The 23,007-nt window shown below is 49.0% G+C and overlaps 1 protein-coding gene across 1 annotated transcript; it reads left to right on the top strand.

The window, feature by feature from the left end:
* The first annotated feature begins 9,502 nt into the window (after positions 1-9,502).
* On the top strand, positions 9,503-15,014 carry LOC101939263 (olfactory receptor 52K1-like). Its single transcript, XM_065598542.1, has 2 exons — positions 9,503-9,730; positions 12,174-15,014. Exon 2 carries the CDS (start codon positions 12,203-12,205, stop codon positions 13,163-13,165), a length of 963 nt encoding a protein of 320 aa, XP_065454614.1. The 5' UTR covers positions 9,503-9,730; positions 12,174-12,202; the 3' UTR covers positions 13,166-15,014.
* Positions 15,015-23,007: the final 7,993 nt, after the last annotated feature.

The following is a 23,007-nucleotide window of genomic DNA, read 5'->3' on the forward strand; positions in this document are numbered from 1 at the left end:
GATCCAGTTCAAAATGGCCGTCTTTTCTACATCTCTCCCGGGATTTGCTCAAGCTGCGCCCATGGATCTTTTCTCTATGCTCTTCTCACTGCTGCTTCCCCTCAGAGCTGGACCACAGCTGTACCCCCAGTTCCAGTTTTGGGGACCTGAAACAACAACTAGCCCAATGTCTGAATGGCTTTAGTTGACAGCCCAGAAGGGTTTAAACGCAAGAGAAATGGAAGGTTCAGTAGAACCCTGAGATGGGGTCACAAATGGGGTCACCCCTATGCCTTAGAAGGGTGTAAAAAGCATCTCCTTCTGGGGAGGGGCAGGTGATGGCTGAGCCTTGTGGGAGCACTGAATCAGCACTCTCCCTAGGCCTCATCCCTCACTTTCGGGGCAGCGTTAGTCAGTTGTGGGGCTGCCCCATGGAGGAGGTAGGATTGCACGCACCCTGGGTTGTAGCAGCCATATGGACTTCCTATTTGTAGGGGCCTTTGGTCCTGCATTATGCCATGGAAACCTGCGTCACCTGGGAGTTAACTGAGGTCAGTATGTGTAGATGACAACTGTAATAAGAACATAAGAACGGCCTTACTGGGTCAGACCAATGGTCCATCTAGCCCAGTGTCCTGTCTTCCAACAGCGGCCAGTGCCAGGTGCTATAGAGGGAATGAACAAAACAGGGCAATTTCGAGTGATCCATCCCTTGAGTGTTGTCCAGTCCCAGCTTCTGGCAGTCGGAGCTACAGGGAGACCCAGAGTATGGGGTTGCATCCCTGAGCATCTTAGCTAATAGCCACTGACGGACCTATTCTCCATGGACTTAACTAATTCTTTTTTTTGAACCAAGTTAGACTTTTGGTCTTCACAACATCCCCTGCCAACATGTTCCACAGGTTGACTGTGCGTTGTGTGAAGAAATACTGCCTTTTGTTTGTTTTAAACCTGCTGCCGATTCATTTCATTGAGTGACCCCTGGTTCTTGTGTTATGTGAAGGAGTAAATAACAATTCCTGATTGACTTTCTCCACACCACTCATGAGTTCATAGACCTCTACCATATCCCCCCCTTTGCCATCTCTTTTCTGGGCTGAACGGTCCCAGTCTTTCTAATCTCTCCTCATATGTTTTTTATTAGATCTTTTTTAAGAATTACTATTTTTAGTTTGAGCCTCTATTATGGTGTTTTTAAATAACTTCCATGCAGCTTGCCGGCATTTCGTCTTTGTGACTGTTCCTTTTAACTGAAGTTTAACAGCTTCCTCATTTTTATGTAGCTCCTTTTTTTGACGTTAAATGCTACCGTGGTGGGCTTCTTTGGTATTTCCCTCCCACAAGGATGTAAAATGTGATTACATTATGGTCGCTATTACCGAGCAGTTCGGCTGTATTCACCTCTTGGACCTGATCCTGTGCGCCACTTAGGATTAAATCGAGAATTGCCTCTTCCCTTGTGGGTTCCAGGACTAGCTGCTCCAAGGAACAGTCCTTAATGGTGCCTAGAAATTTTATCCCTGCATCCCATCCTGAAATGACATGTACCCAGTCAATGGGGTGGGAGTAGTAGAAATCCCCCATTATTATTGAGATTTCTGTATGTGTAGCCTCTCTATTCTCCTGGAGCATTTCACAATCCCCGTCACCAACCTGCTCAGGTGGTCAGTAGTATATTCCTACTGCTATATTCTTATTATTCAAACGTGGAATTTCTATCCATAGAGATTCTATGGTACAGTTTGATTCATTTAAAATGTTTACTATATTTGACTCTCTGCTTTCTTTCACACTCCAGCAGCACAACCTGCTCTGTCATTCCAATATATTTTGTACCCTAGTATTACCGTGTTCCACTGATTAGTATTATTCCACCAAATTTCTACAATGCCTATTATAGCAATGTCCTCATTTAATACCAGGCACTCAAGTTCACACCTAGTATTTAGACTTCTAGCATTTGTATACCGGCACTTATAAAATCTGTCAATATTTATCTGTTGGCCTAATGAAGTTGCAATGATCATAATACTTTAATAACTACACTTCAACAGTGCTCTTTAGACATAGGTCTCAAAATCTTTCACAAAGGAGGGGAAGTATTGTTCTCCTTAACTGTACAGGTGGGGAAACTGAGGCACAGAGCAGGGACTCGGTCAGCTACAGAATGGAAAATAGAACACAGGTCTCCGAATTCCCAGTCTAGGGACTTGAACTCATTAAACAACGAGGAAAGCAAAGTCCGCCAGTGCTTAAAAGTCATATAGACTTTGTGCTCTAGGCCCAAGGATAAATCCTCTATCCCTAAAATGCTCTGAGAATTCCAGTCTCACAGGCCAAGAAACATTTCAAAGCATGGTTACCAGGGTTCACTTTGTGTGGTTTGCAGTTTAAGGCAACCTATTTCAACGTCACTACTGGGGAAATGTTGTCCAGGTATTTTTCTCTCTGAGAGTTGATTGTAGAAAGAATGGAGCCCGCAGGGTAATAAACTAGGTGAGCTTTGAGTTCCTTGAGCCGCATCCGTAGCTGGTGTACGCAAGCACAGTTCCCCCTGACGCCAACGGGACAGTGCGTGTGCAGATGCCAGAGCTAACTGGCTGGGACGGCCATGAACGTCCTTCATCCTGTATCCCTGTGTCTGCAAAACCACTTCATTTCTCTGCCTCTCTGTTCCTGGCATTACGTTATATAACCCTTGGGCAGCGCTGATACACCCACTGGTTCCTGGCATTGTACCACATCTTGCCGTGTATAATAAAGCACCTTCAGATGCATGTTCCACACAAGATGCTGTGTACCCGGGGTGCTGTCCTAGAGCCAGTTTCTCCTTGTGTCCACTGCTTCACTCTCTCCTTACGAATGCACATCCCCCTCCCCCATGGGACTCCAGTCACAGCCCTTTCCTGCACCCACTGTATTAGACCCTCACAATCGGGAGAAGCAGTTCCTGCCCTTGGAAAGCAGGAAGTTCAGAAATAGCCCCCTCCCCCCCCCCCCCCGCAGCAGATCCCGACCCCAGCTCACCTCTGCTTGGCCTCCTCCCCGAGCACACCGCCCCTGCTCTAATTCTCCTCCCCTCCCAGGCTTGCGGTGCCAAACAGCTGATTGGCGCTGCAAGCCTGGGAGGCGGGAGAAGTGAAGTGGTGATCACGCGCTCGGGGAGGGGGCATAGGAATGCTGTAAAAAAAAATTAGGGGCCCCGCTTTTTGGCGCCCCCAAATCTTGGTGCCCTAGGCAACCCCCTAGTTTGCCTAAATGGTAGCACTGGCCCTGGCTATCAGCAGTACTGCACCGAAGGGCTGGAGTTTGAAGAGAGCTTGGACCCAGTTTGTCAGGCGCTCTGCACCCACGATTAGTCTGCGTTTTCCCATGAAGCTCCCGGCATGTGAAGCAGCATGTACCCGGCACATTCAGCGGCACAGCTTGGGCATTCTGCCTGGACGTACATAGTCCCTCTGGCCACATGCGTGAATACCGCTAATCTGCTTCCAGAGCTGGGGACAGTGAGACAAAGAGGCCGTGGGTCTGATCCTGCTTCCACTGAAGGCAGTGGCAAAACTCCCACTGACTTCCAAGGTGCCGTATTGGGCTGTTACTTACTAGCAAGAAACCTCAAAGCTAGCGAGAGTCCTGGTTAAAATTCCTACCTCCCAGTGCTACGCTCCATGCACTGCCCTGGGATCCAGCCGCGCTGTGAGAAAAGCTGGGATGATTGATGGTATTTCTGGTTTGGGAAAAGCCGGAGTTGTCACAGAACACACGCCATGCCCCCCATGTTATGGGGATCTTCCTACGTTTCACCCCAGTGAGAGGCCGATAATTACACCTCTACCCCGATATAACGCTGTCCTCGGGAGCCAAAAAATCTTACCACAGTATAGGTGAAACCGAGTTATATCGAACTGGCTTTGATCCGCCGGAGTGCGCAGCCTTGCCCCCCCCGGAGCACTGTTTTACCGCGTTATAGCCGAATTCGTGTTCTGTCGGGTGGTGTTCTATCGAGGTAGAGGTGTACCTCACTGCCGATCAATGTTAGAGCAGGAAGGCCGTGCTGCTGGTTGAAAACAAATCAGGGAGACCATGGCTGCTGCGGCTGAAATGTATGTAAAACCAGACCTTGCAGAGAAGTGAATTTATACAAAAAAATCTGAGTCACCAAAGAGCTGCAGCCTGGACGGTTGTGATGCCAAAAGTAGTGCAAGTAAACACGGGAGACCAGAGGATTACACGGTGTTACCACACGGGTGTGTGTCTAAGGTTGTAGAAAAGAACGGTTGAGGTTGTGTTAATTGAAGAATAATTTGCAATCACATCATTAAAGACTAAGAAATTCATACAAAGGGGGCAGAATTCAGGTTGCGTTATCGTTGGCATTTCTTGAATTCTGAGTCCTTCCCATTCTCACAATGTCTTTTTTCCATGTTATTAAATAGTTCATTCATAAAGAGCCAAATTCTGCTCACTTACACTGCTGTAAATCCAGAGTAGCTCTGCGTTAATCAGTGGGACCATTTTATATTTACACCAGCGTGACTGAGAACAGGATTTGGCCCAAAGTTTTCCAGTTCATTTAAAAATGATGCATTAACAGAGCCCCTGATTAAATCTGTACTGCCCCAACTCACCTGGATCCGGCTGTATCGTCTTCACCCTCAGTGAATGCTACAGACACACACAATCTGCATGATTCTCCAGTCTGCCGGGACAACCCACCTGGGGGTATTTATGCCTCTTAAAGAATCCTCTTTACTCCCCCAGCTGGGAATTCAGAGCCTTTCTTCATCACAGAGGAAAATCTGCTATCAGGCGTAGGGAATAGCCACAACTAGTAACAGTAAATTAACCCATTCCTATTTTACAGGAGCTTAATAGCTACATCTCTATTCAATAGTATGGGATTGATCTTCAAGAGAGGACGTGCTAGGGTGTGTGTAAAAACAACAAGGAGTCCGGTGGCACCTTAAAGACTAACAGATTTATTTGGGCATAAGCTTTTGTGGGTAAAAACCTCACTTCTTCAGATGCATAGAGTGAAAGTTACAGATGCAGGCATTATATACTGACACATGGAGAGCAGGGAGTGACTTCGCAAGTGGAGAACCAGTGTTGACAGGGCCAATTCCATCAGGGTGGATGTAGTCTACTCCCAATAATAGATAAGGAGGTGTCAATTCCAGGAGAGGAAAAGCTGCTTCTGTAGTGAGCCAGCCACTCCCAGTCCCTATTCAAGCCCAGATTAATGGTGTTAAATTTGCAAATGAATTTTAGTTCTGCTTCAGAGGGGTAGCCGTGTTAGTCTGAATCTGTAAAAAGCAACAGAGGGTCCTGTGGCACCTTTAAGACTAACAGAAGCTTTGGGAGCATAAGCTTTCGTGGGTAAGAACCTCACTTCTTCTTGCATCTGAAGAAGTGAGGTTCTTACCCACGAAAGCTTATGCTCCCAGTACTTCTGTTAGTCTTAAAGGTGCCACAGGACCCTCTGTTGCTTTTTAATTCTGCTGTTTCTCTTTGAAGTCTGTTTCTGAAAACATTTGTGTGTGCACGTGCCTAGTTTAATTGTGCCAATACCCCCTAAGGCATGTCTGCATGAGGGGATCTGCACAACTGAGGGCTGCATGTGCAAAAGTGTCTATGACGTTTGAAGACTTGTCCCTGCATGTTCAGGCCTCTGTTTAGGTTGGACTATGAAGTCATCAGTGCCCTATCTGGTTAAGAGGGTGTTACCCAGGGGGTTTCAGAACCCAAAGCCCTGGTGACTTAACTGCTTCACTCCAGGCATGATCAGGAATAAACCAGTGGGAACACAGCGCTTCTGGCTGATGAAAGATTGATACAAATAAACGTGCTTTTATTTACAACGACAATTTATTAAAGCTCCCACGGACACTAGCGATAGGTTTAGAACATCCCATATCATTACCTAGAATCCGAGATGGCATCGAGTAGTTGACATTAGGTCAGCGATAGCCGGTGGCTTCCCTACCGGGGAGCATGGTGTCAAGAAAAAATCTCTCAGGACAGCTTCCGAGAACTGCTCCAAAGTACACGCTCTTTTCTAGTCTTTTTTAACTTACTTTTACCAAACACACAACTCATCGGGGGTGGGTCATCACCTCTCCTAACTTCAATCAACTATTTATCGACAAAGATTCCTAACAATCTTAGTCATAAGCTTCTATATCAAAGGTGCCCAAACTCATGGTCTCTATCCACTTATTTTCTTTCTGTCTCAATTTGTTGATTCTTTTTGCCCCTCTTCCCATTCTGATTAGCAGAAATTGCAAGTCTGCAGCTAGTTTTCACCTTGCGTTCAGAAGCCCTGCTTGTTCAAATAAACACTTAACTATGTGGTGTTCTAGTTCATTAATTCGTGATGGCTGAATGCACATAATATGGTTGTAATTACCTTGATCAACATCTGGGGTTACTACATCCATCCATCCAATCCAGGGCAACAAGGGGGCAGAGTTAGGGTGGATGGATAAATAGCACCTTTCCTCTAAGGATCTCAAAGCACTTTATAAACTTCAGTGATAACATGCCTGTAATGTAAGTCAGTATAATCACCATTTTACAGGTGGGGAAACGAAGGCACAGAAAGGGTAAATGACTTTCCTGTGAGGACCTATAGTCTGGTCTCAATAGCTGGGATTAAAATCTGGTCCAGAAAGTCTTTGGGATTGCTGGAAACGGAGTCCACATCTCCTAACTCCCCTTGGTCTGCCTTAGCCACCAGAACGTCCTTCCCAGTTCCCCAAAAGGCATACTGGAGAGGAGTGAGAGGTTGCATTTATTCTGGGAACATGGGCCAAAGAACTGATTTTCCCCTGCTCAAATTGCTTACAAGTCGGCACTGGAGGCAGGACACTGATTAATGCATATACACATCAGCAGAGAACACTGTCCCACACTCAATCCAAAAAGGTCCCACAAATTGCTGGACCCCCCAGTGTCCTACATCAGGAGATCCATTCAGAGACGGGTTCCCAAAAGCTCAGAACTGCTTGTTCTGTGCGACATGAGGAGATCATGGCCAGAGGTGGTTTGCCTGCAGCTGTTGGGTACTTTCCATATTAGGAATCAAACGTGGGTCAGATATTCAGATGAAGTGTCATGCAGGAACGGGGCAGGGACCTGCGTGCAGTGAAGCATTGCCCTTTCCATCTGCCCCAGCATGCAGGAGACAAAGGCCTCACAGGTCCTACAGAAAAACAAAGAGACATGGGAACTTCTGTTGAGTTCTCGCATGCGTGCCACTAACTGAAGGGGAGAACGAGAGACGTCTTCTGTGGGCAAGTCATTCCAACACTGTCCTCTGCAAGGTATCGTGAACGTTCCTCTGCAGCATCGGGTACTGGCCAGCGCTGAGGGCAACATACTGGACTAGATGGATCTGGTCTGGTTCCTGCCTGGCATGTAAACCGCTGTGCTCTAGTGACAGGAAAAGGGCATTTCTACTCGGGCCCACCTCTAGACCAGGGGAAAGCAGACAATTCTGCAACTCCGTTGCTGTCCCCTCTGTGGAATGGTGGATGGTGGATGCAAGGCAGAGCTCTAGGATTCCATTAGCCGCCTTCCACTCTACCCTCTGGAACACAGACCTCCCCATCTCAGCTGGCACCTTGGTGACATTCCCAGCTGAGGACAAGCACAGTAGCCGTAGAGAGAGAATGGCCCAGTGGTTAGGGCAGTAATTTAGGAGGCCTACGTTCTAGTCTTCACTCGGCCACAGGTGACCTTGGGCAAGTCTCTCGGTCTCTCCATTCCCAAGCTGTAAAATGGGAAGAATGGCCCTGCCCTACTGCGTTATCATAGCTGTGCCGTATCTAGAGCAGCTCACGTTCAGCATGACTGGGGCTGGGGGAAGCCTGGTACCTTGAGTGAATTCCAACTTGGATCCTTACACTCCAGCAGCCTCCATTTCCCCCAGTAGGCGATGTGATAGTGGATGTGACAATCTCCTGAACTTTCTGTGCTAATCAGGCGTGCTGTGTAGCTAGTGCCCAATGACTGTCACAGTCAAACCGAGACGGGGATCCATTTCAGTGCTGGCTACGTATACACAGTCCAGGAGTGCAGGAATCTCTAGTGGAAATTCCTGTTGCAAATTTTCACCTGGTTCCAAGTGGCAGACTAAGATTTGTAACAGATCTCCTGGTTCCTTCAGCTACGGATCCTCCAGTGGAAACCAAGAGAGACCAGTAAAAATCTACACAGACCAGAAGACATCAAGAGAGAGGAGGAGAAAGACCAGTTCAAGGAGTCCTATGGAGTCTAATGGAATTTCCACTAGGGAGAAGAAATCCCCCAAATCATGGTCTCAAGTTTAAAATCAACCAAGTCTTTTTGAAGGTTTTGAAAAGCCGAGGGAACTCCACCCCACTGAATTGTTTTTTGTTTTCACTGCACCTCATCCCTTCTGGGGTCTAGCTAGAAATGGAAGTGGAAGAGCTGAAATCTCACCAGAATGGCTGCCGCGCCATATCGGCAGGTGGACTGTGGTCAGGAAGTGCCAGCTCTGTCATTAAACCGCCTCTTCTTAGGGTACGTCTACACCACAAACCCCCCTCCCCTGGGGAGCAAGTCTTAGAGTCTGGGTGAACTTACTCGGGCTCATGGTACAGGGCTAAAGACAGCAGTGTAGCCATTTCTGCTCGGGCTGGAACTGAGGCTCTGAAAACCGGTGAAGGGGGAAGGCCCGGAGCCCGGACTTCACCCTGAGTAGAAAAATCTTCACTGCTCTTTTGAGCACCACAGCCTGAACCCCGCGAGCCGGAGTCAATTCACCTGGGCTCTGAGATGCTGCCATGTTTTGGGGGGTTTTTTCAGTGTAGACAAATTCATAGTCAAGTGGATCCACTAGTTGCATTGAAAGTGTCAAGATTTATCTGCGTTGTTCACAGGGTTACTGAATGCCTCAGAGGAATGTGGGGCTGAAATGAGGTGAGATTTCTTCTCCTTGGGAAGTTTACTGTACCTGGGAACTGAAACACCGACACGGATGTAAAGCTCTGTAGGGCACCATTTCCTTACACGTGTGTACAGCACCTGGCACAATGGGGCTCGGTTTCCAGGCTGAGGCCTCTCAGCACTATCCCAATGCAAACTGAAAATAATAACCTAAGGCGGCCGGCTGCAGAGTAAATATCTGTGAGGCTGTATTGCCTTTTCGCACTCCTAAGGCCTCTCCCAGTGAGTGGCGTTCAGTAGCTAGCTGGTATTCGTAGTGACTGCTGACTGTTCAATATTCAGCCAGAAAGCAGGTGAAGTTGACTTGTCTGGCCAGGGTGATCCTCTTGCGTAGCCGGTGAAGGTACTCCGGGCACTAATGGACTCCCCGGGGTGGATACAGCCTCCTAAGGGAAGTAGTGGAGGGTTCATTGCTTGGGTTGTTTAAAACGAGACTGGGCCGAGCAGTGGGGAATGTACCGTAGTGATCAGTTCTGCAGTGGCTGAGGGATCTTGGTCTAGGAGGGACTGAAAATGGCTTTTCTATCTCTCATTCCCATGATGCAGGAACAGTTTCTTATCTCCCAAGTCTGAAGAGAAAGAGTTAACTCTGTCTGCCAGCGATGGGCGGGGAGGACAAAGTGGAAGCAGAGATTCCCAGCTGAACTGTGAGACCCCCCTGCAGGGAGGAGGCGAGTTCTCTCACCGTGGCTATAAATCCACCAAAGGGCAGGCAGCTGCGGGTGAGCGTGTGGGAGAGCGAGGCCCGAGGAAAGGAAGGGAGCACTGCAGGATTCTGGTGAGTTCGCCCACGGAATCCGATTCGTGTGGGCAAAGGAATTGTACTGTACTTCAGCCAGAGACGGGTCTGAAGCAGAACCTCAGATCCAAACACACCCACATTCTGGGCAAGTTCAAAACCTGATCCAAATTCTGCTGCAGTATATTTGAATTTCCTGTTTCATCTGCGGATTCGTATTGTGCCCCACCTGATCGCACTTGGGTGCCTAGCGCTAGGCAGCTATGGTCTGTATTTAGAATGAATGATCTGGTTTTCACCTAAACGAGTGATCTGGTTTTCAATGGGAGCTGATGGGTGTTCAGCACCTCCAAAGAATCAAGCTCTGTGCCCAAGCGTGGATGAAGGCCAATACTTTCAACAGCCAAGACTGAGGATGTGGTGCTGAGTGGCTCTTTAGACGTTTCACAGGCAGATGACCTCTCTTGACTTCAACGTTGGTCTTAGTTCCTTTCTGTTAAGGTGCCTGGATTCTGAAAGGGGTTGTGGAATGCAGTTTATGTGAAAGAGACGATGCGGATTACATTTGAGGTTGGCTTTTTTAAAAATCCTGGCCTTCCTTTGTGAAGGCATAATTTGCACCTGGAAATAGCTGCCCCCACAAATCAGGTGTGTAGCGGCTTCCATGCCCACATTCCTGTTGGCAGATCCTTGTGGGTGCAAACAAAGGCGGAAAGCCCTAAAAGCTAATGATGGGATGCAGTCAGGAGCCACTTGTTGAAATTCCTCCACAAAATGATTGGGAAGTATAGGGGGATTTTGTACATTCTCTAGATATTGAGAATTATTGACCTTCAGATAGCACTCACAATGTGCAAGGCACTGTAACCACACAGACACACACTCTCTCTCTCTCTCTCTCACACACACACACATGCACACATACACACACACAGATACTTTTCTTCATCAACAATAAGCCCTCTGTAACATACGGAGGGGGAGATTAAGGAATACAAACCAAAATATGCACCATTTTTTCCTACCATTATATGCATCTGTTATGTTAAATAGATGCACATCAGCTCAACCCAGTGCTCCATTGTTCCTTGGCCAAGTGGGTGTTGAGGATGGGTACAAAGCAGGAATGGGGAGTGGGCCGGTTCAGGGGGGCTGTTCTATACTAGAGAGGCAGCGTGGGAGACGCAGACAGGTGGGTGCTCCATCCCTGGCAGAGGGGAGTGGAGAGGGGACAACGCAAGAAGAGAACTGAGTAGATCAGTAAGGAGACAGAGCTGTGAAGGGCCCTGAGGATGAGGACAAGGAGCCTGTGGAGCGATTTCATGCTTTCGAGGTGTGAGAAGGGGCATGTGGACAAGAGTGGAGGAGGTTGCCGGAACCAAGGCTGGAGAGGACGAGGGGCTGGAGATGCAGGAGAGTGTAGGTAGTAGGGTCGGATCTTAGGAACATGATGGAGAGTGACGTGACAGGACTTGGACACGCCCTGCACACGCAGGTCAGAGGGGTCAAAGACGTCTACCAGGTTGTAGCCCTGAGTGACTGCGAGGCTGGAGGTGTTGTCAGCAGTGATAGAGATCGGGCAGAGGAGAGGGCTTGGTAACAAAGGCAATGAGTTCGCCCCCCTCCCCTCCCTACTCCCCAGCGTAAGAGAGGGTAGGCTGGGGTCAGGGGGCTTCCCTTGGAATTCAGTCCCTACTCAACCTTGCTCAGAAATACCCTAACCATGCTGCAAAGCCCATATCTACTGTCCTATCATCTCACCTGGGCAAGTGCAGGAGTCATGGGGTGGTCGCTGTCTGAAGGAGGGAAGGGCTTTGCTAATTTCTAGACTATCTGGTTTCGGCTGATTTGCTTGATATGTTTTGTGGGCTGGGGTCAATCCGGGTTGATCTTGCACAAGTGCCTAATGCTCCAAAATAGCAAAATAAATAAATTGAAATCTGAAAGCTGCAGATGAAAATGGAGTATGAAGTTCATCGTGTCTCCCCCAAGCACTCAGGTACCATGGTGATGGCACTGAAAGAAACGCTCATGATAACACAAAAGGTAATGCAAAGGCATGCAGGGAAAATCGGAAAGTCTTCTGAAGAAAAGGGTTGGCGTCACAGATCTGATGTGTAGAGCCAACTCCAGACGTGACAGAACTGGATGCAGTTGCATCTTATTCACAGTTTGCACTATGAAGGCTTCAACTTCCAGTCACTAGAACTTGTTCTGCCTTTGCCTGCCAGATTATAGAACCCTCCAGTAGCTGATATCTTATCATTTGTATTTACACCCCGGATCCAGGCTTTTGTTAATTTGAGCTCCTCGATATTTACCACCCAACCAATGTTTCTATCAGCTCCAGACCTTGTCATCCATTCCCAAAGCAGTTGCACCCCGTGAGCCAGAGTGGAGTGCGGCATCTCACGTGTGTCGTGTCTGTTCACCATCTCACGTGTGTCGTGTCTGTTCACCATCTCATATGTTTTATTGACAGGACAGACGTTGATGTGAAACTTTTGGAGGATGCTCCTGCAGGGCAACCTGTCAGCTCCCAATGGCACAGGCTCTGATCCGTCCGTGTTCTTCCTGACGGGCATCCCGGGGCTGGAAGCTCTGCACCCCTGGATCTCCATCCCCTTCTGCTCGATGTTCACCGTGGCCCTTCTAGGAAACTGCACCCTCTTGTACGTTATCAAGACAGAGCCCTCCTTACACAAGCCCATGTTCTATTTCCTCGCCATGCTGGCCATCATCGACCTGGTTTTATCCACAACCACCGTGCCGAAAATACTGGGCATCTTCTGGTTTAATTCCAGGGAGATCAGCTTTAATGCCTGTCTGGTGCAGATGTTTTTCATTCTCTCGTTCTGCACCCTGGAGTCTGGTCTGCTGCTGGCCATGGCCTTTGACAGGTACGTGGCCATCTGCAACCCCCTGCGGTACGCCACCATCCTGACCAATTCAGTGATAGCAAAGATCGGGCTGGCGGCTTTGGCTCGGGCTGTTCTGCCAGCAGTCCCTTTGCCCTTCCTCATGAGGAGGCTGCCCTTCTGCCAGTCCCACGTCATCTCCCATTGCTACTGTGAGCACATGGCCGTGGTGAAGCTGGCCTGTGCTGACACCAGGTTCAATAACATCTATGGGATCATCGTAACTGTCTTCATCGTGGGGCTGGATCTGATGTTCATCGTCCTGTCATACATCAAGGTTCTAAGGGCTGTCTTAAGCCTGGCGTCCAAGGAAGAGCAGCTCAAGGCTTTCAGCACCTGTGGCTCCCATCTTTGCGCCATCTTAGTATTCTATATCCCCGTGGTCCTCTCCTCAACAGTACACAGGTTCGGGCGCCATGTCGCCCCGTACGTACACATCCTGCTGGCCAATTTCTACCTCCTCTTTCCTCCCATGATGAACCCCATTGTGTACGGTGTGAAAACCAAACAGATTCGCATCCGAGTGCTTCTTCTGTTCCGAGGGAAAAGCATCTAGGCTGAGCAGGAGGGGCTGTGGAGACATCAGGAAGCAGAGGATGCAGGAGAGGTTTTTTGAGTTAATTAGACAGTATGCTTGTGGGGGCTTTGTGTACGCTGGGATGGGAACTCCACCTCCGACTCACAGGGAGCAATACACCGACCCCTACACGAGCGTAGCGCTGCTGGCCAGAAGGTGATCTTGGCCATGACCTTGTCCTCCCTTGGCCCCGTGTGTGGAGTGTGAAGGAGTGTGAAGAGGAGTGTGAAGGCTCCTTGCAACTTCTCTTTCTTTGCTGGAACATCTGGCCTTTATTACTGACACACCCAGCCACAGCCACGGAGGTGCATGCTGCAGGAACAAATGCTGTATCTGCCCCTCAAATTCAGTCACCTCTGAAATGTAGCAGCACACCTGGGGCCATTTAAGCACCAGAATAAGCTGAGTGCTGGGCTCTTCTGTGCCAAACGTGCCACCATGGAGGCTGCTGGGTGACAACCTTTTTGTTGTTGTTGTTGTTGTTGTAAATCTGGCCTTAGTTGTGGTTTCTGAACATTTGAGAGTCTGTCCCCAGTGGTTTAACCGTACCACACAGCAGCACAATGCACCGGGTCGAGAGACGGGGCAAGGAAGGGTGTATCTGCCTCAAAGAGCACTTTGAAAATCTCCAAATCCTTACCAGAGTGATCTCAGGCACAAAGTGTTCAAAGTTCACTTTCTGATACTGACAATAAATAAATGAAACAGAGTATTGTCCCTCTCTCTCTCTCTCTCTCTCTCTCTCTCTCTCTCTCTCTCTCTCTGTGTATAAAATACTCAGGAAAAAGTCTTGCTCTACTTTGCTATCACCTTTGTCCCTGTTGCTTAATATATGCTGGATAGCATATAGATATATATCACATTCATAATCTGTATTTTCTGCACCATATATATACTAGTAGTACGCATTAAGTACAAATAACATTAACCACAAACATGATAAAAAAGAACTATATAAGTTAAAATAAGAACTAGATAAGTTCATGGAGGATAGGTCCATCAATGGCTATTAGCCAGGATGGACAGGGATGGTGTCCCTAACCTCTGTTTGCCAGAAGCTGAGAATGGGCGGCAGGGGATGAATCACTTAGGATAATAGAATATTAGGGTTGGAAGAGACCTCAGGAGGTCTGTGACATTATTGAAACAAACTGTGACAGTATAGACCATTGTTGCCACTATAGTGGCACCAAATCTTGTACAAAGGAGGTCAAGTAAGGTGTCTATGAGGAGGTTATGATTTGCTGGTTATGTTTATGCTATCTGGTTGCAAGTATCATTTTTGTATTTAAAGTTATAAGTATTGTCTCTATACAGTCTGTAGTTCAAACTTGTGCTATGCTTCTGGGTGACACCCCAGACAATGTGGCATCAGCACTGTCTAGCATGCTGGATGGCCCATTAAGGACCATCAGCTATACAGCTGACCCATTGAGAGAAGGTAGATACACCTTATGACTCAGCAAGGCGTGCAGGGACATGCCTATGGACAGAACTCTAAGGTTTTTCTGTGCCATGTGCTGGACAGCTTGTCTTGGGGACAAAGAAAGCAGAGGCCACATGGCAAGAGACTATCAAAGGCTGCTGCATCTCCTCCATCTTGTCTTTAGTCCTGCTTCTGACCTCTGGAGGAACCTTGCTGCAAACAGAAGCTCTGAACAAAGGACTGAATGACCCATCCCAGCTGTGGATGTACTCCAGAGGCTTGATTGGTTTAAATCAACAGTAATCCCATCAAGCCTTAACTATTGTTGTATGTATTTGATTCCATTTGCAATTGTTGTATGTATTTGATTCCATGTAACCGATTTTAACTCTCATCTCTGTCTTTTTCCTTTTACGAATAAACCTTTAGATTTTAGATTCTAAAGGATTGGCAACAGCGTGATTTGTGAGTAAGATCTGATTTGTATATTGACCTGGGTCTGGAGCTTGGTCCTTTGGGATCGGGAGAACCTTTTTTCTGTTACTGGGGTTTTGGTTTTCATAACCATTCATTCCCACAATAAGTGGCATTGGTGGTGATACTGGGAAACTGGAGTGTGTAAGGAAATTGCTTGTGAGACTTGTGGTTAGCCAGTGGGGTGAGACCAAAGTTCTCTCTCTCTGTCTGGCTGGTTTGGTTTGCCTTAGAGGTGGAGAAACCCCAGCGTGGGGCTGTAACTACCCTGCTTTAAGCAATTTGTCCTGAATTGATACTCTCGGAAGTGTCCCACCAAAGGCAGCATCGTAACACCTGTCGATTAAGTAGACACTGACCCATGATTGGACCTTCTCTCTTATCCCATGACAGCATTTCTGAAAGTTGGCTGGACTCTGCATTCATTTCGTCTCCGCTGGGGGCTTGTACCCAGGTGGATCCCCTCAGCTGAGAGCGCTCTCCCGGGCCTCGTCTGGGGCTTTGCCCTGTCCCACAGGAGCCGGGCTGACCCAGCCGTTTGTAGGCAGAGATGCAGGCTGTAATGCAGGTGGGATCTGATCCACTCCTCTGAGTCAGCGCTGGGCCCTGTGTGGTGTTGTGGGCCCGGTCCTGCGCCTGGAGCTGCTTTGTCAACCAGACAGCAGCAGCTGAGCCCACTGGAATAAATCAGGACTTAGTTGCTTCCAACCCCCGGCCCAGGGGGACATGCCTGGAGCACCGGGTCCAGCGGCCCCCCCTCCACAGCAGCTGGCAGGAGCTCGCAAGGGTGGATTTTGGAAAGCCCCAGGATCCAGGGTTCCTGTCCAAAGCTCCCCATGCCAGCTAGTTGCAAGAGCAGGGGGAGGTAGGTCAGTCCCTCCTCGCTGGACCCAGACGGACCTTGGCAGGCTCCTGACGCCATCAGTCATTCAGCTCTGACCCCCGGACACTGTATATTTGCTCTATTCTCACTTGCTCTATTGCCGTTGGCTGTTGGCCGTTGGCCCCCTCCCCTATGCACACCGTCCCTGAGACAACCACCTCCAATTGCCCCCTGCCCACCCCACCCCTTTTGCCTTTCGACTCCCCTGGCCTTCAGTTTACCTCCCGTCCCCTTGCTCCCAGAATCCCCTCCCCCACTTCAGTCCCAGTGCGTGGTCCACTTAAATTCTAAGACTGTAACGCTCACACAACCCCCCATACATAGGCTGAGAGGGGTGGGAGCCCCCAGCACAACAGAGGAGAATCTACATACTAAAGGCCCGATTGTGAGTGGGTCCAGCATGGCTGTGGGGGGAGGCACAGCCGCCGAGCCCCCGAACAGTGGGATGGAAGCAGGCGCTGTGCAGCCATGACCCCCCTCGCGAGTGAGCAGGCAGAACGGGGGAAGGGGGCAGTGGAGCTGAGACGGGGTGAGTGGGGAAGTCAAGAGGATCCTATAACGCGCTACCGTCCGTCAGTGCCTGCCGGGGAGCAGGGCAGGAATGGTGCCTGGATTCCTGTCTGGGGGCTGGGCAGTTCTACACCATTCAGGGCCGTGTCCTGCTGCTCAATCAGCCCCGAACAGCGACACACAGAGAGACACATGCTAAGAGGATAAACGGACGGGCGGTGCCTTAGAAGGTGACTGTAACGGACAGGATGGGGCTACACTAGCTCCCCAACGCACACCCCACCAAGAGCCCTTTCTCCTGTGTCAGCCAGCACAGCGGGACTCGGCCTTTCTGGTTTTTGAACATCGTTTCTATTGTCAGGCATGTCGGTAATACGGATGAAAGAGGAACTAGATCCTCCAGGCTGGGGCAGCTAAGCACTTTGAGCTGAGGTCTGGGCCGCTTCGGCTCCATTTGTCTCTGCAGAAAGGTTTCCAGAACAATTGATAATGTCCTGAGCTCCCCATGAAGGGACCCACAGAAAACGACCGCATCCTCCCCTCCACGATGCAATGCTGGAATTGTCTGAGAATCGTAGAATCATAGACCCCCAGGGTGAGAAGGGACCACAAGGGTCAGCTGGTCTAGCCCCCTGCGAAGATGCAGGGTTCATTGTGTCTAAACCATCCAGGACAGATGGCTCCAGCCCCCTTTGGAAAACCTCCAGTGAAGGAGCTTCCACGACCTCCCGAGGCGTCTGCTCCATTGTCCTCCTGTTCTTACAGGGAGGAAGTTTTTCCTGAGATTTAATCCAAAGCTGTTCTGCTGTAGTTTGATCCCACTGTTTCCTGTCCTGCCCTCTGTGCCAAGAGAGAACAACTTTTCCCCATCTTTTTTATGGCAGCTTTTCAAGTATCTGAAGACCCCTATCATGTCCTAAGTTCCCTCTAAGCCACCTATTAAGCCCCCGCAGGGGCTCAGGGCTGAGTCAGGGAAAGGCGCCCCTCCCCACCAGCCCCAGCGTCGACCTGCCCTGTCTGGGGGAGAGGAGCCCCTCCCCCTGCCCCAACCTGCTACTGTGAGAGAGGGCTGAAGGGAGTATTCTCTCTCCACCGCAGCACCGGGGCAGCTGCACCCCCAAACCCCTCATCCCCAGTCCTGCCCCAGAGCCTGCACCCCTAGCCAGAGCCTTCTCCCTTAACCGGAGTCCTCACCCCCTGCACCCAACCCTCTGCCCCAGCCCTGGGCCCCCTCCCTCACCCCAAATCCCTCTGCCCCATCCCAACCCCAGAGCCAGCATCCCAGTGAGAGCCCTCAGCCCCCCACTCCCCAACCCTCTGCCCCAGCCCTGAGCCCCCTCCCACACTCTGAACCCCTCAGCCCCACCCCCACCACATCACCTCCATATTGGTGCACAGAACAAAATTCATTCTGCTCATGGACGTAAAAAATTAGAGGGAACGCTGGTCCTGTCCCCTCTTAATCTCCTCTTTCCAAACTAAACGTACACAGTTTCTTCAGCCTTTCTCATATGGTTTGTATTCCATCTCTTTGGTCATCTTTGTTGCTCACCTCTGGATCCTTTCTAGTTTCTCTACATCCTTTCTATACATTGATGACCAGAACGGGACACAGTACTCCAGTTGAGGCCTAGCCAATGCCAAGTAGAGCGGTGCTATCACCTCCTGTGACTTGCATGCTATGCCTCTGTTAATGCAACACAAAATTGTTTTTGCTTTTTTTTAACGGCATCAAATTGCTGACTTACGTTGAGGTTGTGATCCACCACAACTCCCAGATCCTTCCCAGCAGTGCTGCTGCCATGCCAGTTATCCCCCATTCTGTATTTGTGCATTCAATTTTTCTTCCCTAAATGTAGCTCCTTACGTTTGTCTTTGTTGAATTTCATTTTGTTGTCAAAAACCCAGTTCTCCAATTTGTCACGATCCCGCTGTATTTTAGCTCTATCCTCCTAAGTGTTAGCAACCCCTTAGCTTTGTGTCATCTGCAAATTTGATCTGGACGCTCTCTATTCCTACCACACCGGATCCAGATCCCTGTGGAACCCCACTAGAAACCTCCTTCCAATCTGACATCATTCCAGTAATAGTTACACTTTGTTTGTGGTTGTTTAACCAATTATGTATCTGCTTAATGGTAGTTCTGCCAAGACCACATTTCTCCAGCTTACTCATCAGAATGTCATGTGGGACTGTGTCAAAAGCCTTGCTGAAGTCCAGGTATATTATGTCCACTGCATTCCCCCTATCCACCAAACCAGTTACCCTGTCAAAGAAGGAAATCAAACGGGTTTGGTATGATTTGGTCTTGGTAAATCCATGCTGGCTGCTAGTGATCACCCCTTCATCCTCCAGGTATTCACACATTGAACGTTTTAGACATTGCTCTAGTAGCTTCCCAGGTGTCGAAGTCCGGCTGACTGGTCTATTGTTCCCCGGCTCCTCCTTTCCCCCCTTTTTAAAGATGGGCCACACGTTAGCCCTTCTCCGGTCTTCCGAGACCTCTCCTGTCATCCATGAGTTTGCAAATATTATTGCCGGTGGCTCCGAGATTTCTTCAGCTAATTTCTTCAGTACCCTGGAGTGAATAGCGTCCGGCCCTGCTGACCTGAACTCATTCAAATTGGCCAGATCTCTGACGTGTTCTTTACTTATCCTCATCTCCATCCTTTCCCCTTTATTGTCTGTGGTAACTTCTCTAGTTGTCCGGTCACATGTTATTTTTTGTGTGGAGACTGAAGCAAAGTAGACATTGAGCAGCTCTGCCTCCCTATCGTCTTCCGTTACCAGCTCACCCCACACGCTTCTTCGTCTCCATCACCACCACAGCTGAGCACCTGACAGACATCAGAGGGCCTGACTGTCATTTACATTAAAGGCCACGTGACACTGTGTGGCCCAGAACCTGGCCTCTCTCACCCATAGAAGTTGGTCAAAAAAAAGAGATTCCCGCCCCCACCTTGTCTCTCTGTGTACAGTTTAGACAGGTTTGACTGTGGGTTCCAATAGCTCCCCACAGACAACTCTTTGGACCCGCACGTAGCTAACTGCATCTCATTCACTTTGTGTGCAAAATAATTGCCATTTTGTTTAAAATGCAAAACCGGTTGGAGATTTTAAAAAGTCCCCGGAAATGGAAACCCACTTGGTAATACATGAATTGCGGTAGAGGCCGGTGCAGATGAGGCTGCAGCATTCGATTCCCAGTCATTTGCCTGGGGAAAGCTTTCCTGCTTCAATATTAGAGCAGGAAGGCCGTGCTGCTGGTTGAAAAGAAATCAGGGAGACCATGGCTGCTGCGGCTGAAATTTATGTAAAACCAGACCTTGCGGAGAAGTGAATTTATACAAAAAAGTCTGAGTCACCAAAGAGCTGCAGCCTGGACGGTTGTGATGCCAAAAGTAGTGCAAGTAAACACGGGAGACCAGAGGATTACACGGTGTTACCACACGGGTGTGTGTCTAAGGTTGTAGAAAAGAACGGTTGAGGTTGTGTTAATTGAGGAATAATTTGCAATTGAATCATTAAAGACTAAGAAATTCAAAGGGGGCGGATTTCAGGTTGCGTTATCGTTGGCATTTCTTGAGTTCTGAGTCCTTCCCATTCTCACAATGTCTTTTTTCCATGTTATTAAATAGTTCATTCATAAAGAGCCAAATTCAGCTCAGTTACACTGCTGTAAATCCAGAGTAGCTCTGCATTAATCAGTGGGACCATTTTATATTTACACCAGCGTGACTGAGAACAGGATTTGGCCCCAATTTTTCCAGTACATTTAAAAATGATGCATTAACAGAGCCCCTGATTAAATCCGTACTGCACCAACTCACCTGGATCCGGCTGTATCTTCTTCACCTTCAGTGAATGCTACAGACACACACAATCTGTGTGATTCTCCAGTCTGCCGGGACAACCCGCCTGGGGGTATTTATAGCCACAAATAGTAACAGTAAATTAACCCATTCATATTTTACAGGCCCTTGGCTTAATAGCTACTTCTCTATTCAATAATATGGGATTGAGCTTCAAGAGAGGACGTGCTAGTGTGTGTGTGTGTGCGTGCGTGTGTGTGTAATTTTAATTTAGTTTAATTGTGCAAATACCCCCTAAGGTGTCTGCATGAGGGGATCTGCACAACTGAGCGGGTGCATGTGCAAAAGTGTCTATGACGTTTGAACACTTGTCCCTGCATGTTCAGGGCTCTGCGTAGGTTGGACTATGAGGTCATCAGTGCCCTGTCTGGTTAAGAGGGTGTTACCCAGGGGTTTCAGAACCCAAAACAGTGGTGACTTAACTGCTTCACTCCAGGCGGGCTCAGGAATAAATCAGTGGGAACACAGTGCTTCCGGCTGATGAAAGATTGATACAAGTAAGCGTGCTTTTATGAAGGTTTTGAAAAGCCAAGGGAACTCCACCCCAGTGAATTGTTTTTTCTTTTAACTGCTCCTCATCCATTTTGAGGTCCAGCTAGAAATGGAAGCGGAAGAGCTGAAATCTCACCAGAATGGCTGCCTCGCCATATTGGCAGGTGGACTGTGGTCAGTGAAACTGCCTCTTCTTAGGTTATGTCTACACCGCAAACCACCCTCTCCCACGGAGCAAGTCTTAGGCTAGGTCTACACTATCCGCCTGAATCGGCGGGTAGAAATCGATCCCCAAATCGACGCGCTTACTCCAACAGCGGAGGTAGGAGTAAGCGCCGTCGACGGGGAGCCGCAGAGGTCGATTTTGCCGCCGTCCTCACAGCGGGGTAAGTCAGCTCCGATACGTCGAATTCAGCTACGCTATTTGCGTAGCTGAATTTGCGTATCTTAAATCGACCCCCCCATAGTGAAGACCTGCCCTTAGAGTCTGGATGAACTTACTCAGGCTCATGGTACAGGGCTAAAGATAGCAGTGTAGCCATTTCTGCTCGGGCTGGAACCTGGGCTCTGAAAGCCAGTGAAGGGGGAAGGCCCAGAGCCCAGACTTCACCCTGAGTGGGAACACGTTCAGTGCTATTTTGAGAGCCGCAGCCTGAACCCCACAAGCCTGAACCTCTGAGACGCTGCCATGCTTTGGGTTTTTTTTTCAGTGTAGACATATTTATAGTCAAGAGGATCCACTCATTGCACTGAATGTCTCCCCATTGGTCTGCGTTGTTCACAGGGTTACTGAATGCCTCAGGGGAGTGTGGGGCTGAATGAGGTGAGATTTCGTCTCCTCAGCAAGTTTACCGCACCTAGGAACTGAAACACCAACACGGATGTGAAACTCTGTAGGGCATCTTTTCCTTACACGTGTGTACAGCACCTGGCACAATGGGGCTCGGTTTCCAGGCTGAGGCCTCTCAGCACTATCCCAATGCAAACTAAAAATAATAACCTAAGGCGGCCGGCTGCGGAGTAAATATCTGTGAGGCTGTATTGCCTTTTTGCACTCCTAAGGCCTCTCCCCGTGAATGGGGTTCAGTAGCTAGCTTGTATTCGTAGTGACTGCGGACTGTTCCGTATTCAGCCAGAAAGCAGGTGAAGCTGACTTGTCTGGCCAGGGTGACCTTCTTGCGTAGCCGGTGAAGGTACTCCGGGCACTAATGGACTCCCCGGGGTGGATACAGCCTCCTAAGGGAAGTAGTGGAGGGTTCATTGCTTGGGTTGTTTAAAACGAGACTGGGCCGAGCAGTGGGGAATGTACCGTAGTGATCAGTTCTGCAGTGGCTGAGGGATCTTGGTCTAGAAGGGACCGAAAATGGCTTTTCTATCTCTCATTCCCACGACGCAGGAAGAGTTTCTTATCTCCCAAGTCTGAAAAGAAAGAGTTAACTCTGTCTGCCAGCAGTGGGCGGGGAGGATAAAGTGGAAGCAGAGATTCCCAGATGAACTGTGAGACCCCCGAGGGGAGGAGACAAGTTCTCTCACCATGGCTATAAATCCACCAAATTCAGCCAGCTGCGGGTGAGCGTGTGGAGCTCACACAGCCCGTGAGGCAGAGCGAGGCCCGAGGAAAGGAAGGGAGCACTGCAGGATTCTGGTGAGTTCGCCCACGGAATCCGATTCGTGTGGGCAAAGGAATTGTGCTGTACTGTAGCCAGAGATGGATCTGAAGCAGAACCTCAGATCCAAACACACCCACATTCTGGGCAAGTTCAAAACCTGATCCAAATTCTGCTGCTGTATATTTGAATTTCCTGTTTCATCTGCGGATTCGTATTGTGCCCCACCTGATCACACTTGGGTGCCTAGCGCTAGGCAGCTATGGTCTATATTTAGAATGAATGATCTGGTTTTCACCTAAACGACTAATGTGGTTTTCACCTAAACGAATGATCTGGTTTTCAATGGGAGCTGATGAGTGTTCAGCACCTCCTAAAAATCAAGCTCTGTGCCGAAGCGTGGATGAAGACAAATATTTTCAACACCCAAGACTGAGGATGTGGTGCTGAGTGGCTCTTTAGACATTTCACAGGCAGATGACCTCTCTTGTCTTCAGTGTTGGTCCTTTCTGTTAAGGTGCCTGGATTCTGAAAGGGGTTGTGGAATGCAGTTTATG

The sequence above is a fragment of the Chrysemys picta genome, chromosome 1 (assembly GCF_011386835.1).
Source record: "Chrysemys picta bellii isolate R12L10 chromosome 1, ASM1138683v2, whole genome shotgun sequence".
Taxonomy (NCBI): Eukaryota; Metazoa; Chordata; order Testudines; family Emydidae; genus Chrysemys; species Chrysemys picta.